Source organism: Brachyistius frenatus, unplaced genomic scaffold, assembly GCF_029030835.1.
Source record: "Brachyistius frenatus isolate BFR_SWC_R1_liver_20210118 unplaced genomic scaffold, ASM2903083v1 Contig_102, whole genome shotgun sequence".
In the NCBI taxonomy this organism is placed as follows: domain Eukaryota; kingdom Metazoa; phylum Chordata; class Actinopteri; family Embiotocidae; genus Brachyistius; species Brachyistius frenatus.
Window position 1 is genome coordinate 270,777 of NW_027210701.1, and position 20,567 is coordinate 291,343.

At 41.1% G+C, this 20,567-nt stretch overlaps 2 protein-coding genes across 4 annotated transcripts; both read right to left on the reverse strand.

The window, feature by feature from the left end:
* Nucleotides 1-323: 323 nt before the first annotated feature.
* Nucleotides 324-7,399, reverse strand: LOC138628607 (ubiquitin-conjugating enzyme E2 D2-like). Of its 2 annotated transcripts, XM_069711739.1 has the most exons (8): nucleotides 6,963-7,399; nucleotides 5,752-5,815; nucleotides 4,640-4,671; nucleotides 4,376-4,453; nucleotides 3,902-4,007; nucleotides 3,446-3,539; nucleotides 3,243-3,292; nucleotides 324-1,396 (listed from the first exon to the last, which is right to left on the reverse strand). In XM_069711739.1, exons 1-7 carry the CDS (start codon nucleotides 6,984-6,986, stop codon nucleotides 3,244-3,246), a joined length of 447 nt encoding a protein of 148 aa, XP_069567840.1. In that variant the 5' UTR covers nucleotides 6,987-7,399; the 3' UTR covers nucleotides 324-1,396; nucleotide 3,243. The 2 variants fall into 2 exon arrangements, with proteins under 2 accessions (XP_069567840.1, XP_069567841.1); XM_069711740.1 differs by lacking the exon at nucleotides 3,243-3,292 and having other exon boundaries at nucleotides 6,963-7,396.
* A 1,338-nt stretch (nucleotides 7,400-8,737) lies between these two features.
* LOC138628605 (RING finger protein 145) lies at nucleotides 8,738-18,896 on the reverse strand. Of its 2 annotated transcripts, none has more exons than XM_069711736.1 (11): nucleotides 18,616-18,896; nucleotides 18,133-18,431; nucleotides 15,722-15,830; nucleotides 14,792-14,883; nucleotides 14,231-14,472; nucleotides 13,834-14,009; nucleotides 13,606-13,746; nucleotides 12,752-12,934; nucleotides 12,510-12,657; nucleotides 10,879-11,235; nucleotides 8,738-10,013 (listed from the first exon to the last, which is right to left on the reverse strand). In XM_069711736.1, the coding sequence occupies exons 2-11, from the start codon at nucleotides 18,299-18,301 to the stop codon at nucleotides 9,144-9,146; spliced, it is 2,487 nt and encodes an 828-aa protein (XP_069567837.1). In that variant the 5' UTR covers nucleotides 18,302-18,431; nucleotides 18,616-18,896; the 3' UTR covers nucleotides 8,738-9,143. The 2 variants fall into 2 exon arrangements, with proteins under 2 accessions (XP_069567837.1, XP_069567836.1); XM_069711735.1 differs by having other exon boundaries at nucleotides 18,133-18,439.
* Between the last annotated feature and the right edge of the window lie 1,671 nt (nucleotides 18,897-20,567).

Genomic DNA, 20,567 nt, shown 5'->3' on the forward strand with positions numbered 1-20,567 from the left:
CAACAATTATAAAATTATAATATCCAAAGGCATGTTTGGCCCATTTTCTTGTTCTTTAAAATAATTTATAAATTCATTTTGATAGAAAAACTTCAAATTTGATGTCGTGGCTGAAAATTTACTTTCAAACTTTGATTCAACGCATGCACACAAACACCTTAAATATTCAAACAAGATGCTGACACGTTCTCTTGATTTACAGACCCATAATAAATGGGGGAATAAACGGCTTTAAAACACTTTAGAATTAGTCTATAACATCCAACACAACTTTTATAGTCAGCAGATGGTCACAAGTTCATTTTACAAGAAAAACAAGACTATTATGGTTTAAGTAACTTTATTGAAGGGAAAACTAAAACAAAACAGAGCCACAGGTTGATTATCAACCATTAGCTTTGCATCATTATTTTAGGGCTACAAGAAGACAGTGTTCGAGTGGGCATAAAAACTAACTGCTCATCTACTGGCTTCTAAATAACAAAAAGAGAAAGAAATAGAAAGCCTTTGAGGGGAACCAAATTTTTCCAACTGTTCAGCCTTACAATCCACTTAATTTGCAGAAACATATCAGATATAATAGCCTAACTTTATTAACATGCATAAAATACAACATTGAACTTCTTATATTTTGTTTCCTTAACATTGATATATACTGCTGTGCTTCTCTGTACACACACTTTGATAGTGGAATAAGATACACTTCTTTCCTCAGGTAATAGATTCCTATACTATTGATCAGAAAAACATACCGACATCACACCAGTCCAGGAGACAGAAGCCACTCACCAGTTTCCCGAATCTTTCAGAGAATTTGTATTTTTCATTTCAAATAAAACACAGAAGAATTAGGCCAATTTGAGTATTGTAAATAGAGAAATTATGGGTATGGCAAAACACAGGCTTTGCTATAAATGCTCTTAGGAAGCCAGCCAATGGTGAAGTAAGCATCAACCCCAGAGGATCCAGTCGGTCAACCGGCTGGATCATCGTGGGGCCGATCTGCTGCTGAGCGCCAGGAGACCGGCTGCATCAGATTCAACTCAAGTGTGTGCAGAGCAAAATGACTAACATCACCAATTTGGGGTTGAGAAACTCTTACTGGTGCATGCTCAAAGCAGAGTGTTCACTTTACAGAAACTGGCACGTGTCCTAGAGAGAGAGAGAAAAACACTATCTTCTTATGAGCGCGCAGGTGGAAAAAGGAGGAGGGTGGGGAGGGAGGGAGAGGTAAAATGCTCTGATTAACCCAAAAAAATAAAAATAAAGTGAAAAAGAAAAAACAGAATCCCGGAATTTTACGTTGGAACCAGCAACAACATTTTTCCACCAGCTTTCCGAACGATGCCATCACATTGCGTACTTTTGTGTCCATTCTTTTGCCATTTTGGTGTATCTGAAAATAAAAAACAAAACAAATGTTACTTCACTGATTAAACGCATTTTTTTTTGGTTTTGTTTTTAAATATCATACTTTAACTTGTGCTGGATTTCTGAAAGCACATGCACCGGAAATATAATCTGGGTTGCATCCGAACAGCATGTCTCAGTAGATGCACAACAACACTTTGCATAAGAACTTCCTAATTTTGAAAACACCGCATTATTTCTTTCACAAGTCAGGCAGCGTCTTCACACGCCAACAGCAGATAAGATCACAAACCTCTTCATGCTGGAGTTAGTAGTTCACATGCAAAGAAAACACTGGCTTCGGAATTTGTTGGCCTGAGGATCAAATCGTTGGTTTGTCTGCTATTACAGTCAGAATTAGCAATTATTCTGCTCAAAGCCAGATTATATGAACCCCGTTCAAGGCAAACAGAAACACTGGGTTTTAATGCCTTTTAATACCAAATACCGTCTTGGTGATCCTGATTTATAATAAGAAAAGAGCACAAATGCTAACTATATCAAAGTTCATAAAGAATTTGTCGTTTCACCCCATTTAGGCAAAAATGACCAAAAATTTCTCATAATACGAGTATCGCTTGGTTTCCTCGGCTGTATACAACAGTAAACTAAATACTTTGAGCTTTTCAGTCACCCAATTAATAAAATGACAGCATGACTATTTTAAAAGTTGGAAAATAGATTATTAGTTTTGAAAGGTTCAGAAAACACAATTGTACAAATCATATCAAACAAATATTTACTCAACTGTGAAGGTAAATTAGAAGGACTTGAACATGAAATGTGAACATTAAAGTGTCTGTTTATATTGAAGTAATGGTCAAATGCTTTAAAAGAGTATTTTTAATTGAAGGGTGTCTCACTTTGCATTGGCTCCGTTTCATTTTCCAGGAAGTCATTTATTTCCTGCTCCATTCATTACAATTTCTCATCCTGCTGCATCCTTTTCTCAATATCAACACCAAAATACAAACTGTGATCCCGGCCATGTTTCACACCTCATGTTTACGTTGATCTCCTGAGCAGCAAGTGACTGGTGTTTTCACTTTGTAAAAGACTTGTTTCACACATTCCCGATAAAAAATAGGTGACGGTAAATGATTTGCTGTCCTTTTTTGCCTGAAGTCGCATATTGTTGCATGGTGAAGCAGCCGCCATCACACCGTCCTCGGTGTGTTGAAGAACACCGACACCTGAAGCTTCATAATCCGCTCACGCGGCAACCGTTTGATGCGAGAAAGCCCGGCTCACATCTTCCTCATTGTTCATCTGCCAGGCTTCAGTTTCCAGACATCATGGCTCATGAATGCTGCTCTTCTTTTTTTTTTTGGGCAGCAAACTTGGCGTGTCCTTGAATTAGCCACCAAGAACATTTTTGTTTTCCACAACAGTCCCTGCTGACAATTGCTTCAACCACGCAACAACAACGGTGAGAAATAAAAGGCAACCCATCGCTAGCAGCAACTGATCACCCAGCTCAACTCTCAGCAGGTTGATTTTCCAATTTTACCAAAAGAATTGAAATAAACTTGCACTATCGGTGATGGAAAATAGTCAAGAACAATGCAAGATATGATTTGTACAATGATAAATGTTTGACAAAACTGTTTTTGGGCATGAAAATAACAATCCACCTTTTGTTTTGTTTTCTGCCATTTTAGTGTCGTTTCATGGACCTGAAAACCTGATTGATTTCTACAACTGGATCTTGATTTGTCTCTGGCCTGCATCAGGGACATTTGTCGTAACCCACAAGACAGATTAGTAAACTGCAGTCAACACATCCAACTTCATAGCACCAGCCAAGATGCAGCGCTGGCTCTTGGCCTTACCCTAAAGCATGGCATACTTCGCTGTCCACTCCTGAGCTAGTTTATTGTACCTGACGGAGTGAGACTACGTTACATAATCGACTCCAGGTGAATTTTTTTTTTTTTTTTTATATATAAAAAAAGGTCACTGTTCTTCAGTTTTGGGAGGCAGAATTGATTATTTCACATGTTAAAGAGAATATACTTGTTAAATATATACTTACTTCTGACTATCTGTTTTGTAGATTCGTGCGATCTCTGGCACTAGTGGGTCATCGGGGTTTGGGTCACATAGGAGTGAGCAAATGGAGAGAAGAACTACAAGAAACAGAATATATGAATTTTAAAAATCACTTTCAACTTGAAATGTTTTTAAAAACAGATTATAAAAAAAAGTTTGTTACTTCCGTTTCCCACATTTTGACCCAAGTTACGTAAACCTTGAGGAGTACAGTGAGTGTTTGACGTGTTCTAGATTATCTGATCAAGATGTCTACAAACATTAAAGACAAACCCAAAACAATGCATATCCTTAAACTCACAATAGAGCACACGTAATGGCACAGGTGGTGTTAGCAAAGTTTAAAAAAAACACAAAAGCAGGGTAAACATTAAGGAAAATATATGCAAAATATTTCCGTCCATCATATCGGCTGATGTCCTTTCATGAATATCCGTACCTTTAGAAATAGTAAGTGCAGGAGACCACTGTGATCTGAGAATATCCAGACAGATACTGCCGTTACTGTTAATATTTGGGTGGTAAATTCTTGTTGTAAATGCAACCTGAAGAGGAAAAAAAACAACAACAAGACAAACAGAGGAGAAGTTAGATGAGGCAGATTGTGTCACACGACATATCGCTGTTATGCAATTATAAATTCCTTGACATGAAGCAGTGACGTTTGACGGCTGAGTGTCAATTCCTGGAATGACAGGTATTACCACACGCAGGTTGCCAATCAGATAAAAAAAAAAATAAAAAAAATGCTCTGGGTGCCAAACTGCTGGGTTCAGTGTCATTTAGAAGATTGAGCAAAAACACCATCTATAAATGAAGAGTTGGTTATTTAAATTGTATCTTTGATGTCAGTTTTTAACCTTAATCTATTAACTATACATTTTATTCACAGCAGGACTTCACACTGGTTTACCTTGGGTGGTTTGAAGGGGTAGTCTGTTGGAAAATGAATTGTCAAGAAGAAAACGCCTCCCTGATATGGGCTGTCACTCTGAAAGCAACAATGATTTACATGTTTCTTTATAGTGTCACATTATCAAGTCAAATATTGATCTTTATCTCAGGAATACATAAAAAAAACCCAACAAGGAACCAGGAACACAGAAGCACAACTCAACACCATATTGCTTTTCAAGTGGAAAGAGAGCAATAATTATGTCATAAAACATCTACTTACAGGTCCCATGATTGTGGCTTGCCAGTGAAACACTGCGGAGAACAGAAAGTGAGTGTTACAAAAGTCACAGCAGGTATGTGATCTGACAGGAAATTAACTTTTAAATTGTCTTTGCTGCTTCCCAGAAACACCATTTCTCTTTTTGATTGTTTAAATATGCTCACTGAACCAAAAAAATTTAACCTTGTTCCGTTTTAGTTTTGCATGGAATCGTTTGTTTTCTCATCCTTCAAATGATTACATTATTTTTGAAAACCGAATTTGCTAATATTTTAAATGAACAACTAATCATTTAAATGTTTTTTTGCCTCTCAAATGTAAAGACTTGATGTTTTTATTGTTCATTCATGAGTTATCTAAATGTATAATAATAGCAAATCAGACGATCACAAATGTTGATATCAATGCTAAATCCCATCAGTCAGTGAACCACAAAAATAAAAACTCAAGTTTTAACTCGAGTGACTTAAATTTTAGATTACAATACCTTATTTCAAAACAATTTTTGTCCCCACACCTGTCTGAGTTGCTACTGAGCGCTACATTAACAGGAGGCCTCTGAGCAGCCAGCGTCTACTGATAGCATGCGAGGCGTTTCAGGAGCATCTGGGAAATTGTAGCATCTCGGCAAAATGTGCCCCGAAAGCAGAAGGTAACCTGGGTTTACACTCTCCCCCTCTAAAGTGAATGCAAACCTGAGATTTGTGCTGTAATGTGTAATATTCACATCATCTTTAAATTCAGGGTTATTACTTTAGCCACTATAGGTTCACAATCATTTTTGTTCTACCAATGTTGGGGTTTATTTTTAAAAAGGTAAACAGTGCATTTTTTTTTTTGGAACAAATACTGTAATGTAAAAATGTCCCTTTGAGGGACTATTAAAGTAAGTATCCATCTATCTATCTATGATTATAGTCTAAAATAATGTGAAAAATACATAGTTTTTTGTCAAATGACTACCTATGGCTAGCAGGACACCCAACCCCTCCAGAAACCTAGGGAAAACCCTGACATTGTTATTGCGAAATATTTTTTTAATTTTTTTTAAAGGATTGTATGGAACATTTTTGGACAACACTCAGCCCTACGTCCGGGTCTGGGACACTTACTGTCATCACCCACTGGGCCAGCCGAGCACTGTGCCGGAGGGTCACGAGCCAGGTCATTAAGCTCCTGTAATGAAAAGAGGTTTACAAACAATGACCAATTAGACTCCAGTAATCGTCTGAAACAAAACAATGAGGAGCCACAGATCTGAAATCGACGTGCAGGACTGAGCAGCACTGAACATCCTCAGTATAAATGCCAGCACACAGAGACCGGGGAGGGAGATACCACAACATTATTTCACAACACCCTGCTTGCTGTGTTGTTAACTCTCCTCCAAGTTGGACAGCTCAGGGGCAGAGAGATGGGGGTGGGTGGGGGTGGGTGGGGGACCTTGTTATCATCTCCACGTTCAACAGCAAGATGAGACCCCGAACATAAACTGTATACTATGGCGTCTTGGTATTTTTAGGTGTCCAGCTTATTTTAGAGTGAGTTGGAGGCCACAGCCCCACCCTGGCCTTCACGCAACACGCAATATTGCACAAGTTGATGGATTTCCCTGGAAGAAGATTCTAGTCAACAGCAGAGAAAACACGGTGTCAACACTTCTCTCTCTCACACACACACGGTGTAACTTTATTATAAAGTACATCAGCATCCTTGATGGAACAACTACAACACACCCCACACTGCACAAAGACCGAGAACAAATACGTTTACATACCAAAGACATGCATCATAAAGCCAGCTCCGACCACTGACACAGATCCAGAGAGTGATATGAGTCATGGCTTCTGGGAACACTTCGAGTATCGAAGCCATTATGGAGGTTTAAACGACCAGCTAGCCGCTAACACGCGCGACGTCGACGTGAAAGTCCGGTAAAAGGAATTAAAGCGAGGCCGCCGAGAAAACATACGTTTCTCCGTGTGAAGGTATGAAGAGTTGGGCAATCCGTGCGGCCTCTCGACGCCGTCGAGCCAACCTCGACGAACACACCGAACATGTAGCTGCGAGCGTTAGCACGCTAGCCGAACGGTGTTCAGACCGACCAACCGCGAAGCCGTTGGCGCTAACCGGTGCCAACAGATGAACTATTGTCACTTCACGTCAGTCTGATGATCAAACACCGGACGTGTCGACCCCCTGCGACGTGTTTCACCGCCTTGTTTCGCAGCTTTTGGCATCTTAGAAGTGCGCTAGCTGCATTGTGGGAGGCTAGCGCGGTCGCGCTAACGCCGCTAGCTGGCGTTCACGACGTTTATCTTACCTTGTGGATCCTTTTCAGGGCCATCCTCTCTCGTTGTTCTGCTCTTTAATTCGAAGGTTTTCCGATCCAAGCAATGGGGGGCAACCGTGATATGCCAGGATGATCCTCTCTCCGTTAAATAATTGACGCTGGGTCAACTCGACGGCCTTTTCTTCTCGGGCTAGTGTAGTTAGCTGGCTAGCGAGCTAAAACTACGTATGCGCGTTAAGTTGGTCCCAAACGACAGACGTTACACCGCCCCGCGACAGACTCTCTCCTTCCCCGCAGCGTCCACGTCCCTTTTATTCGATTTTCCGTTTCCCGGTTGAGGGCGAGTGAGTGCGCCAAGTCGACAGGAGCTCCCGTTCTTTTGGTTTCGGTCGACGCCGTTAGCCAACTAGCGGCTGTCTACATGTATTTGAGGCTTTATGGTGTGAAGGCGGCGCAGTTGTCTGCTGAGTGACGGGGCGGATGTGATGGCAGATTGGTTACAAGCCTGCAGAGAGAGAGAGAGAGAGGGAGGGGGGGGGGGAGAAAAACAACAGAAAACAACACGACTAGCCACGACATGTCAGCCTTTAATCACCGAGAGACGAAATAAAAATGTGGACGCTTTTCCCTTTTTTAAATTTCACCATGGCGTTATTAAAGATTTAGCCGCAAGTTCGCTCGAACTTGTCTTCATATTTTGTTGTGCTTTTAATGAGGCCGGGTTACAAAACAGTAAAAGCACCGTTGACCGTGAACTTCTAGGGGATCGTGGTGCTGATAGGCCCTTTTCACAGAAGATATGTTAACATGTACCAGCAAGAAAACTTTCATATTTAAAAAAATATATATATATACATAAATTAAATTTCGCCTATATTAGCTTTTCTTCATTGCCTTCCCATAAAATGAAGAATAGAATCAAAAATTCTTCTCCTGACTTGCTCCCTGGTCCTCTGGTTGCACACAAAAATAAAATGGAGTAAATATTAGTGTTATTTAGAGCAAATGAATCACCTTGAAGGCAACTAATAAGAAACAATTTGATCATCAGCTGATTCCAGCTTTTCAAAGGAAATAATTTCTGCATCTTATTCATCTCGTTCGCTATGAAACTAAATCGGTTGGCCTTCACAAAACAATAAGTAGTAGTTTTGGATCCTTTTCTCCAGTCTTTGCCTTTTACAATCAGAAACATCAATCATTAATGTAAATAAATCTCTGTCTCTGGGAAAATGTAATGCAGAAGCACAATGACTCAGGTGTCTTTTACACTTCAAGCCCTGTATTTGTGCAATATTTCACACTGTAAGTGTAATTAAACACTTGTTTTTTGTGTTTTTTAATTTAGTGTTATATTTGCAACTTTCACGTGCATTTTGTGGCTGCATGTTCTCAAGTAAGTTTAGGTTTAAAAAACTGCACAGCGAACCAGGAGTCATGCAAGATCCCAGCAAAAGGCTGATAGGGAGACTAAATTTCATGAAAAGGTTCGCTGCAGGATTGCAGGTCATGTTTGGTGAAATATGAGACACTGAATTTGACATTTTTCTAACAGAAGACAAAAATAAACATCAGCAAAGACATAAAAAAAGAAAAGAAAAAGGAAATCCTCTGTAAATCACTAACTGTGTGTCATGCGAGGACCAATCATTGATACAACAAATCTTCAGTTCAATAAAAGGACTGTCTTCACTGAAGGCTACAAATGTAATTTAGTGTTTCAACCAGATGTGACACACAATGCCGACCTCGCTGTGCATGAATTTATTAACAGAGACTACAGTAGAAGAAAAAAAAAGAAAAAGTACAAGTTCAGCGTAGTAATTTAATATCCGGAGTACAAAAAGTCGGATTCATGAATAACAAAGAAGATTTTCTTCTTTTGTTTAACATGAAACCTACAAGGACACAAAAAAAAAATTAAAATAATTTAAAGTAAACATTATTATTTGTAACCTGCTAGAGTTCAATATTGATGCAAGATCATTGCTTTTTTTTAGTGACACATGATCTTTTTTATTAATTATAATCTGGCTTTTTATTTTACAATGTCTTTACAGTTGCATGTTTTAGTCTCGTGTTCCAGTCCAGACTCACATTCATGACACTGTCTGGGAAAAGATTTGTTGTTGCTTTTTTTCTATAGGTTCACATATAGAAGGCAAATGTGTTTGGACTCCCTGGTGAGGAGAAATCACCTTTTTACTCCCTTCAAGGCACTGATGCTCGACGGTCAGTCGCTGCCGTCTGTGCTTGTGCAAGAGAAGGCGGCGTCCTCGGAGGAGGAGGAGGAGGAGGAGGACAGCCGGAGGATCTGCGGGTCCGGTTCGGCCTCTCTGAGCCGGTCCGGGTCCGAACATGTTCCATTACCTGTGAGACTCCGAGGATGATCGGTGCAGAGGCAGAGTTCAGATGACGTGATTGGACAGATGTTTCCGCTGAGACAGCGTACGGATTTTTGTCTGTTTTGTTTCCCTCAAAGTTGTTCCATGATTTATGTGTCCCGTCACAGCAGGGATGGAGAGTAACACCGTCTTCAAGTCCTGCTGATTCAGAGTCCGATGGAGACGAAGGCGGAGGTGAGTCCTTGCCGCTCTGCTCACCTCGGTCCGGCACATGGGAGCTGGAAAGGCCCGCCGGAGACACGGGGCTGACAAATCCTACAAAGTCTCCACTGGAGCTGAAGCGAAGCCCTTTAACGGCTTCACTCTGGTCTTTACTTCCTCCCTCCCCGACCCTCCCCTCCTCTAAATCCCCCTCTTTCTCCGCCTCGTCCTCTTCCTCGTCCTCCAAATCCCCCTCTTCCTCCTCCTGCAGCTCAGGAGCTACATTGCCACCCTGCGTCCCCTGAACGCCGCCGTTCTCCAGGTTCTGAGCTCCCTCTTGCGCAGCCGGATCGGGGCCGGTGTCCGTCCGAGGCGGAGCCGCCGGGCCGTCGCCTGCAGCCTGGCTGTGACCCACCGCCGTCGGTCGGACCGTTTGGTGACACATGGGGCAGGTTTCCTGAACGTACAGCCACTTGCGGAGGCAGTTGCCGTGGAAGAAGTGTCCGCAGTAGGTGATCACGGCCGAGCTCATTTCCTGGGAAGAGACGACAACATCTGTGGACTAGCATGTTGTTACACCCTGGAACAAGCCATTTAAAATACTTATAATACTGTTTTATTTAACACTGCATCATATTACTTATACTACTTATACTACACGACATGAGCATGTTACTACTATTATTATTGCAATATCTCGTTTCCTTGTCTATTTCTGTCTTTTTCTTTCATTTCATACTTTATTTTGTCACATTTACTGCATTTGTGCTTCTTATTCATATGTATACCAACAGTATACATTAAATACAGTCATAGCATACAAATATCTGCACAGTACACTTATACTGTTGTCAGTTATTATCTGATTTTAAGGAAAAAAAATATGTTTCTGACCAGCATTGGCGGAACCAAACTGGAAAAACAGCTTTAAAGGTGCATGCAGTGTTGAGCATGAAATATGTCACGTTTGCAGTCTGCACACGGAGCTGAGCAGCGCTACAACTAACGCTTATTTACATTATGGATTAATCTGTCGATTCTTTTCCTGATTAATAGATGAGCTCTTTGACATTAAAAAGGTCAGGAAATGGTGGAAAATGACGACCAAGCGCAGCCGTAAATGTCTCATTTTGTGCACAACCAAAAGATATTCAGTTTATTATCACGAAGGATTAAATGAACCAGAAAATATTCACATCTGAGATTCTGGAATCAGGGATTGGGGATTACTTTTCTGTCGGTCGACTGATGTTTGCAGCTTTTGGCAGCATCACAACATTTTAAACTCCACGTCTCTATTCCTTCTCCTACAACAATATAAAGCTCTTTGTTTTGGATTTCACAGCCGGATCGGGGTCAGCATGGCGTTTCAGTGATCTGGCCGTGACAGCCCGACTGACCTGGAAGCAGATGGAGCAGACGTCGTTGTGTCGCTGCAGCTGCTGAGCCGTGGCTCTGGGGAGGGAGTTGATCTTCTTCGCCGCTTCCTGTCTGAGCAGGAAGCTCCTCCAGCCCGACTGGGCCCGGAGCCACACGTTGAAGTACGAGTGGATGATGATGACGGAGGCGCCCATCCAGCTCCACTCGCCAAACAGCGACTCCCAGGTGCCGTACGCCACCACGCAGAGCGCCACCACGAACTCCAGCACCCGGCTGACGGCGTTCACCCAGTAGATCACCTCATCCAGGCTCTCGATCGGGTCGCTGCGGAACAGCTCCACCATGAAGAGGGAGTAGATCAGCATCGTACCCGTAACCTGGGACAAAATAATCAGCACGGTTTCCTTAGAGGTGCGTCTTTCCTTTGTTTCTTCTGTCTATTCTTCTGTCTATTTCAAAGTGAGTTTGTTTTTCTTTTCTTTTCCAAGTTAAACAGTAGGTCAGTTATTAAATCTCAGGAATTGGTTTCTATGGAGGCTTGAGATGTCGCTGTCACGTTGCATTTCTGTCCCCCCCCTCCAAGCAGAACAAACTGCAATCTTAAATTAAAGTGCTTTTTCGGTTTAAATGATACTGATCTCACGTTTATATATTTGTATTATTATTATTATTATTATGAATAATAAAGAAATATCATAGTTTTTAAAACAAACATATTAATGTCTGGAAATACACATCGTCATCAAACAAGGCAGCTAAGAAGGAGTTTATGTAGCGGAATACTTCTATAATATTTATTTTAAAAGGTTTATAAAGCCAAAATATAAATTAGTAAAACTGGATTCCTTTGATTTTCCAGCCTGCACTTTATCAATCGATTTAAATTGTTTAACTATAGTTTTGATGCAATTTGATTGAATTTTTGTGGTGTAAACATTGTTGACCAATGTCATTTATGTGAATATGGACTCCAGTATTAGTAATAGGAGGGTTACAGAGACCCCAATACAAAATAATACATCATGTTTTTTTTGTAATAAAACATTTTTCTCATTTTAATTATAGAAATGAGATAATATTGGTTAAAAAAAAATGGTACGAAAGATGTAGGGTGCACCACTTGCGTTACAGTGTATTTTTCTGCATGACCACTGGGGGGCAGCAAAGGTGTGAATTTTCAGTATTCTGCACAGCGTCTGTTTTAGTTCAGCCTGTAGATATAGCTTCTTTAAAGATTATTTTGCCTTATCATGACTGTACACATTTCCAACTGGAGTTAACCTCAAAAAGGAGCATGATGGCCAACCAGTAAGCTGCAGGTTCACATGAAGACTTTCAATGAAAAGACATTAAACAAAAAATCTTTTACAGAATTAAATCCCAATAAAACAAGTATTTTTAGGTGTTTTTTGCAACTGAAATTAAACTGAAGTCAAATTAAGTGACAAACAGAAATGCCAGTGATTTAAAGGCATGTACATAAACATGTATTTCAGTTTCTGGTCAATCTGTTGTTTAAAATGTTTTAAAAAAAAGATCACAAAATATTAGCAACTGAATTTTAGCAACTTCAAATCTTTAAACAAGTGTCCTGCAATGAGCCATCCACCTTAATATTTCAAAATACAGACGTGTGGAGTGTCGTCTTTACCTGAAGAGAGGTGAGCATGCAGCTGGACACCAGGATGAGCAGCCAGAAGTCCATGTGGAAGAACTGGGAAATCTTATACGCCATGAACACGGGGAACACCAGCAGAAGGAGACACATGCTGAGGCCGCGGAAATGTTTCCACAAACTCCTGGAAGAAAAGAAGAAACAGAAAACAAATGGAAAACTAAACGACAGGGAAAGACAAGCTTTTATAATAAAAAAAACATTAACTTCACTGTCACCTGTTGCGTGATGCACCGAGAGCTAAGATGACCGGATCCGTTATCTCGATCATGGACTGCAGGGTTGAAGTGATGACGATGAAGAGGATGATGCTGAGGAGGAAGGTGCGCTGCAGTGCCTGCATGTCCAACAGGCCCGTCTGCAGGGCGAGGAGGAGGAGGGTGACGCCCTCAGTCACACCTCTGAGAAGAAGTGCGATGAAGAGTTCAGGTGAAACGGAGTTACAGGTTTGTCTGTATTCAGTCTGTCATTTGCATACATATATATATATATATATATATATATATATATATACACATACATACATACATACATACATATTTATATATATATATATATAAAAAGAAGAACATTTCTAAGTAATTCAACACACAGAGCCAAAAAGAAAACAACGAAATCAACAAGCACACGTGCATAAATTTAAGTTTTTGTAATCGCAGCGTATTAAATGATAACATGTCAATTTATCAAGTAAGAGATATCACTTCGATCTGCAGCTCCGCTCGGTTTCACTGAGCTCTAAAAACAGCCGTATGCGACCTGCTCAGCACCAAACAGCAGACGGACACAGTTAGAGATGAGCTGGTGAACTTTCACGAGAAGGTGGAGACCAAAAACAGAGCTAAGAGAGAGTAACTACTGCGCTTCAATTCGCCAGGTAAAGACAAACAGATGTTTAAATATGCAAATGTCCTGACAAGATACTATTTACAGACAATGGGAAACCACAAAAAAAGCAGAGCAGAGTCGAGCTGAGCCGGTGCCCTCAGAGGAGAAGAGGTTGTAGTAACTTAAAAAGTGCTTCAGAAATAAATCCGTTTTAAACATACAAACTGGCCTGATAAGATCTCACCTGTGCATGACGTTCTCGTTCTGAACTGCTGCATAACCGCCCAGGTAGAACTTGCATAGGTTGAGCAGTCCGAGCGCCAGATAGGACACGACGAAGGTGAGACCCAGGAGGGAGTACGGCGTGGCACAGCATTCGGACACACTGCGGGGGTCAGTGAACGCAGCACGCCAAATTACAAACAGAATACACACAGGAATAGTGTGTATAAAAAACATAATGACACAACACCTTGTGAGCAGGAAGAACAGGATTCCCTGATGGGCTGCCGAGGTGCCGGCGGACATCGTGTCCGAGAAGAGCTGGACGACGAACAGGACGAACCAGAAGACACTGAAGAGCACCGGGACGGCAAACTGGTTCCAGAGAGAGATGCCCACAGCCAGAAGTCTGTACAACTCGATCACCTGGGAGACAGGAAGCAATGAGGAGTCTAAAAACTCTTCTCTGGATTTATATCTTTCAACATTTAGCTGTAATCCAGGGTTACATGCATACTTGTTTTGTTAATATCTAAAACTGTAAGAAAAAACACAAAGCTAAATCAAGCATCGACAAGACCTTCAGACAAACAGGATACACTCTGGAAACGTTTTGTTATGAAATTAGGATTTCAGAATAAGAGTACCTCCAGGTGCAGCAGCCCCGAGTAGGCGGCTCTCGCGAGGCGGTACGGCACGAAGAGATTTGAGAGGAGGAACACGGCAATGCCGGTTCCGGCCAGGCCCATGGAGAACGTGTTGACCGTGAGCAGCGTGGCGGGAGGGGCAGCGCAGAGCCGGGCCAGCAGGGGGAGCATGTGAGCGGAGAACAGCCACACCTTTCTGGTCTTCATCAGGAAGGCACACAGCGTGCTGAGAATAATCTGACCTGGGCGGGAAATAAAATCAGGACTTTAGGAGAGCTTCAGGTCACTTAAAATAAAACACAGTGAGATACAAAGAGAGAAGAAAACTAGAGCCGGCACGATCATGAAAGTTTAGTTGACGATTAACTGTAATACAAATAAATGTGATTATTGTCTTTTTCTGTTATTTTATGACATTATTTTTAGTGAAAAACTGTGTATTAAAGGGTTTTATTTACCCATAAATAACCATATTTATTGTGAAGAATTATAAAATTCAACCTTCACAGAGCTATTTTTAAGAATATGAACCCATGCTTTGTATTTACATGCAGTACTCACTTGTCATCGCAGAGACAAATCTGTTGAAGGCCAAAGAATCAAGGTACACTGCCCCTTCATAACCGTACTGCAGCTCCTCATGAACATAATCCCTGCAAAATAAACAACAACAAAAAAGACTTAATAGTAGTAATAGTAATAGTAGTAATACTATTAGTAATAGTAGTAGTAGTAGTAGTAATAGTAGTAGTAGTAGCAGTAATAGTAGTAGTAGTAGTAGTAGTAATAGTAGTAGTAGCCGCAGTAGTAGTAGTAGCAATAGTAGTAGTAGCAGTAATAGTAACAGTAGTAGTAATGGTAATAGTAACAGTAATAGTAGTAGTAGTAATAGCAATAGTAGCAATAGTAGTAAATAGTAGTAGTAGTAGTAGTAGCAGTAATAGTAGTAGCAGTTGAAGTAGTAGTAATGGTGGTGGTGGTGGTGGTAATGGTGGTGGTAGTAGTAGTAGTAGTAGTGGTAGTAGTAGTAGTAACAGTAGTAGAAGTAGTAGTAATGGTGGTGGTGGTGGTGGTGGTGGTGGTGGTAGTAGTAGTAGTAGTAGTACATTACATTTCATTTCATTTATCTGACGCTTTTATCCAAAGCGACTTACAATAAGTGCATTTCAACCATGAGGGTACAAAACCCAGAACAACAGGAATCAAGAAAATACAATTTCTTCAAGAAAGCCAAACTACAAAGTTCTATCAGTAAGTGCCATTTTAAGCGCTACTAAAGTTCTCTTCAAGGTAAAGTCTGAAGAGGTGTGTTTTTAGTTTGCGGCGGAAGATGTACAGAGTTTCTGCTGTCCTGATGTCATTGGGGAGCTCATTCCACCATTTAGGAGCCAGGACAGCAAACAGTCGTGATTTTGTAGTAGTAGTAATAGTAGTAGTAGTAATGGTAGTAGTAGTAATAATAGCAGTAATAGTAGCAGTCATGGCTCTCACTTGGAAATCTGATGCCCCATGTAGAGGAGGAGGGCAGCGAGGACATGGAGGTAGAGCATCACAATGTATCTCAGTGGCAGAACCAGAACCACCACATTGACCATATGACCTGGAAGACGGAGGAGAGATCACGTTAGGTTTGTAAAAATAATAACGTCCAAATCTTGTCTTTAAATTTGCTGTATTTTGCTATTTTAAATGTCTGTTTGTAATTTTGCCAACGCTCACTTTACTCATCAGGATGACTAAGCTGCCAGACGAGTTCAAACTTAGGCAAAGGTCATGCCTGGGGCTTCATTATCAGTAAAAATATACTGCTGATTTTCATTAATGATTTTGTAAATAAAAATAGTTATTTTTTGGAGCAACAGTCCAGAAATCAAAACATTTCAGTTAACAATTGCATTAATGAGAGAAAAGCTGCAAATCTTCACAAATGACAAGGCAGACGCAGAAAACACTTAAAAAAAACGAAAATAATTCATCAATTATTTGTTTTTAAATCACAGAGAAAAAGGAAAACATGCGTTACACAGAAACAAAACAGAAAAAGTGTTCTTTTCAATATTACTAATACTTTTAACTATACTGAACAACTTTATCTTTAGCTCATGACATTAAAGATACTATAAATCAAAATGCATTTCGTGTTCTGTTCAATTAATCTCACATCAAAGCCTATCTCGGTCATCGATTTACAAAATAATTTTTAGTATTAAAGCCTGTTTTGATTTATCAATCTCTTCTTAAATTTAATCCGCACTATACAAATTACTTCTTTTTATTTTTTGACCAGTGCAAGGCTGCAGGGCCTGACGGCATCAGCCCCAGGGTCCTGAAGACCTGCGCCGTCCAGCTGGCTGAGGTCCTACAACACCTCTTCAACCTGAGCCTGAAGCAGGAGGAAGTCCCGGTGCTGTGGAAGACATCATGCCTGGTTCCAGTCCCTAAGAAGACGACTCCATCTGGCCTCAACGACTACCGACCGGTTGCCCTCACATCTCATGTGATGAAGGTGCTGGAGAGGCTGGACCCACCTCAGGCCGCTGGTGAAATCTTCGCTGGACCCTCTGCAATTTGCGTACCAGCCTCATGTGGGAGTGGACGATGCCATCATCTACCTGCTGCAACGAGCTCAGTCACACCTGGACGGAACCGGGGACTCTGTGAGAATCACTTTCTTTGATTTCTCCAGTGCATTCAACACCATCCAACCACTGCTACTGAGTGAGAAGCTGCGGGTGGTGGGGGTGGACGCGTCCACCATCTCCTGGATCACTGACTACCTGACAGGCAGACCACAGTTTGTCCATCTGGGCAGTGTGCTGTCTGATACGGTGGTCAGTGGTATTGGAGCTCCTCAGGGAACTGTTCTGTCCCCCTTCCTGTTCACCTTATACACCACTGACTTCCAGTACAACTCAGAGTCCTGCCATCTGCAGAAGTTCTCTGAGGACTCTGCAGTGGTCGGATGTATAAGGGATGGACGGGAGGATGAGTACAGGGCAGTAGTGGAGGACTTTGTGGAGTGGGTGGGCAGAAATCACCTCCTTCAGAACGTGGCCAAGACCAGAGAGATGGTGGTCGACTTCAGGAGGAAGACGACGGCTCCACAACCGCTGAGAGTTCTGGGAGAGGAGGTGGACATGGTTGAGGAGTACAAGTACCTCGGTGTCTCCATCGACAACAGACTGACCTGGAAGACCAACATCAACGCTGTCTACAAGAAGGGGATGAGTCGACTCTTTTTCTTGAGGAAACTTCGATCCTTCAATGTGTGCAGCAAGATGTTGGAGATGTTCTACCAGTCTGTTGTGGCCAGTGCATTGTACTTCGCTGTGGTCTGCTGGGGGAGCAGCATTAGAGCCGGTGACACCAACAGACTTAACAAACTGGTTAAGAAGGCCGGCTCCATCATCGGCTACAAACTGGACGCTTGGAAAAGGTGGCGGAGAGGAGGACGCTGAACAAACTATTATCCATATTGGATAATCCTGACCACCCTCTCCACCACCTGCTGCAGGGACAGCAGAGCACTCTCTCCAAAAGATTCCTCCAGCTCCGCTGTCACAAGGACAGATACAGGAGATCAATGCTGCCCACTGCAATAAGACTGTACAATAACTCACCTCTGGCAAAATCCATCACATAACAATAACACTGTTGACTGTGTTTCTTGGTCGTTTATATATATATATAAAAAAAAAATATATATATATATATATACTGTATATACTGTGCATTTTATATATTTTTTTTTTGTTTTACTGTTATTCTATTGCTTTTTATTATTTTATTATTATTTTATTGCTTTCCTGTATGCTGCTGCAGCGAAAAAAAAATTCCCCCTTGGGGATCAATCAAGTAACTACCTAACCTAACCCTAACCTTATTAGAAGATGCACACTTACCTAAATAGTACATGTTCCAGATGACATATTTGTATTTGAAGAGCATGTCTTCATTTTTGGCCTTGAGGTGCTCCGTCAGACCTTCGATGTCACATTTGTACAGCAGGTCCAGCACCAGGATGCTCGGCACCCTGAGGGCAACGTTGGCCAGCTCCTCCAGACGAGGCATCTCGGTTGAAGCCAGCTTTCTTTTCTTTTCTTTTTTTCTGAGCTTGTGTGCTTGTCACATGCTGTTAGCCAACCGTTTCTCTGTGCTGCTCACAGACTCCCAGCTGCTTCACTACTGTTTAGCTCGTCGTCTTGTCATCTGAAAGAGACACAGAAACACATTAGAGGCTGCTGAGGAGCAGGTGCCACCAGGCCGGTATTTAGCCGCAAAGTCCGGCTTTAAAAGGTCTCATTTAACGCCGCGGAAGTGCATTAGGAATGAATCCAATACTTTTTAAGTAGCTAGTGTGTATAAAGTGTCAATGGTTCACTTACTTCGCACAGTGACATCTGTCACAGCCGAGCAGCCATTTGCCAGCTAACGCTAGTAGCTGCTGGTTATTAGCTTCCACAGCGACGAGCCGCATGTTTTTAAAATACTGCGCGCGAAATGTTTTACTTTTCCTGTAACTTCCGCTTCTCCGACATAGTTAGAAACATTCTTCATCGAAAGAATGAAATGAAACGGCTAAAAATGATCGACATGAGGATGAGTAAAGGGACTTTCAATGCAATGTTATGATTCCATTCGCTTGCGTGGCCCCTTTCCTGTGGACACGTCATGGCAAAATGCACCAATCAGGTTCAGGCTTTCTCGATTTCAAAATAAAAGTAAACTCGTGGGCTACTACTGCCACAAAAATCACAACATCTGGTATTCAAATATTCAAGAATAATACGCAATGTTTTAGAAATATGACGCAACTTAAAAACACAAATAAAAATAGTTTAACAAAAAGTAGATCTTTGCATATGTTTTTTTAGGTTAGGAATTAATATATTCCTGGAAATAAATCTAAGATGTAAAAGAAACAAAATGTAATGTATGTTTCTGCCACCAAATCTTGTTTTTATATTCTTCAATCTTTCTCTACTTTTTATTTTTTGTTTACATTAACGGATACTTTCACCTCCTTCAAAGCAAACTATCCGAGAAGCATAATGAACCTGCTCACAGCCCACATCCACGCTGAAGTCACTGACTGGTTTTAAAGGGTCACAAGCAAAAAAGAAAGGGGAGGAAACCAATGGTCAAATACAAATGTGGAGAGTATCTGGAAAAGTTGCATAATTTTACACTTTAGGCAAACATGTTTAGATAAACATTTTCTTTTCATAATTTTCTGTAATTTTTTATTTTAAATGGATGGAAAATAGTAAATGTCAGTAGATTATCAGCAGGAAAGGCTGGAAACATCTAAAATCATGAGAAAATCAAATTTCATGTGTTTATTGCCAGTTTACAGAAGGTTTAAGACCGTTTTCTGATTGATTGTACTGCATGTGCATTCATCCTTCACACCATCATCCATCTGCTGTCAGCAGACTGCTTTCAGTCCCTCAAGCTTGGCTGAAGATCATCCTGTCTATCCAAACAATGGTCATAAAATTAAATTACCAGAGTAAACAAAATAAATCCCACAGTTTCTTGTACATAACCGTCTCTTTTGAGTGATTACATTTGACTCCGAAATTCAGATGAAAGGTGACTTATAGAAAGAAAGGCCATTTCCTGATTGTGTGGGCGACAAATCGTCGTGCTCTCGGCTTTAATCTGCAAGCAAGGAGGAAGCTTATGTTTGATTCTAGAAAGTCAGTAGTTAGTCTCCAAATACTCTTAAACTTCAGATGTGAAGCAGAAATTCTTCATTTTCTTCTCACTGCAGCTCAAAAGATTTCTGTTTTTAAAAATGCAATATATATTTTCCTCCCAAAAACCCTCCTCTTAACAGGATTTCATCTGTTTGCCAAAGACCTGTCCTGTATGACAGCTATAACTTCTGACATAAACAAGCTACATATGTGCATAAAACTAGGTGAGCTGCCTTATGACATATTTATACAGATGTGGTCATGTGCTGTGCTGGATTCATGTCTTCTGTTTCACTGCCTCATCCTGTCAGACTGCACTCAAACTGAATAGTTTTTCTACGGACAGAATAAGTGACATTACACCAGTTTGGAGCAGCAGCTGAAGCAGTGCCACTAAACTTTATGGCAGCGGATGAACTGATTTGTAGAAGAGACTCTGTGCTGAAGATGAGGTCGTTAAAAACCTCTGAAAGAAACGGACAGGACGACGCTGAGCCAAACCTGGAAACACAAACAGAAAGCGGCCTCGCTGTATGGACTGTTTGTGTCAGGGAACAAATCGTATACGGTTTACAGAGTCACTCCTTGTTTGTCTTAATGCCGTCCTGCATCGCACCGTTGCTACGTTTACCAGA

Coding starts and splice junctions, on each gene's coding strand:
- LOC138628607 (XM_069711739.1), bottom strand. CDS start 6,986: ATGGCCCTGAAAAGGATCCACAAG. Junction 5,816..6,962: donor CCCTGAAAAGGATCCACAAG/GTAAGATAAACG, acceptor TTTTCATTACAG/GAGCTTAATGACCTGGCTCG. Junction 4,672..5,751: donor TGGCCCAGTGGGTGATGACA/GTAAGTGTCCCA, acceptor TGTTCTCCGCAG/TGTTTCACTGGCAAGCCACA.
- LOC138628605 (XM_069711736.1), bottom strand. CDS start 18,301: ATGCCTCGTCTGGAGGAGCTGGCCAACGTTGCCCTCAGGGTGCCGAGC. Junction 14,010..14,230: donor CGGGGCTGCTGCACCTGGAG/GTACTCTTATTC, acceptor CCTGTCTCCCAG/GTGATCGAGTTGTACAGACT. Junction 11,236..12,509: donor GCATGCTCACCTCTCTTCAG/GTAAAGACGACA, acceptor ATTTTGTCCCAG/GTTACGGGTACGATGCTGAT.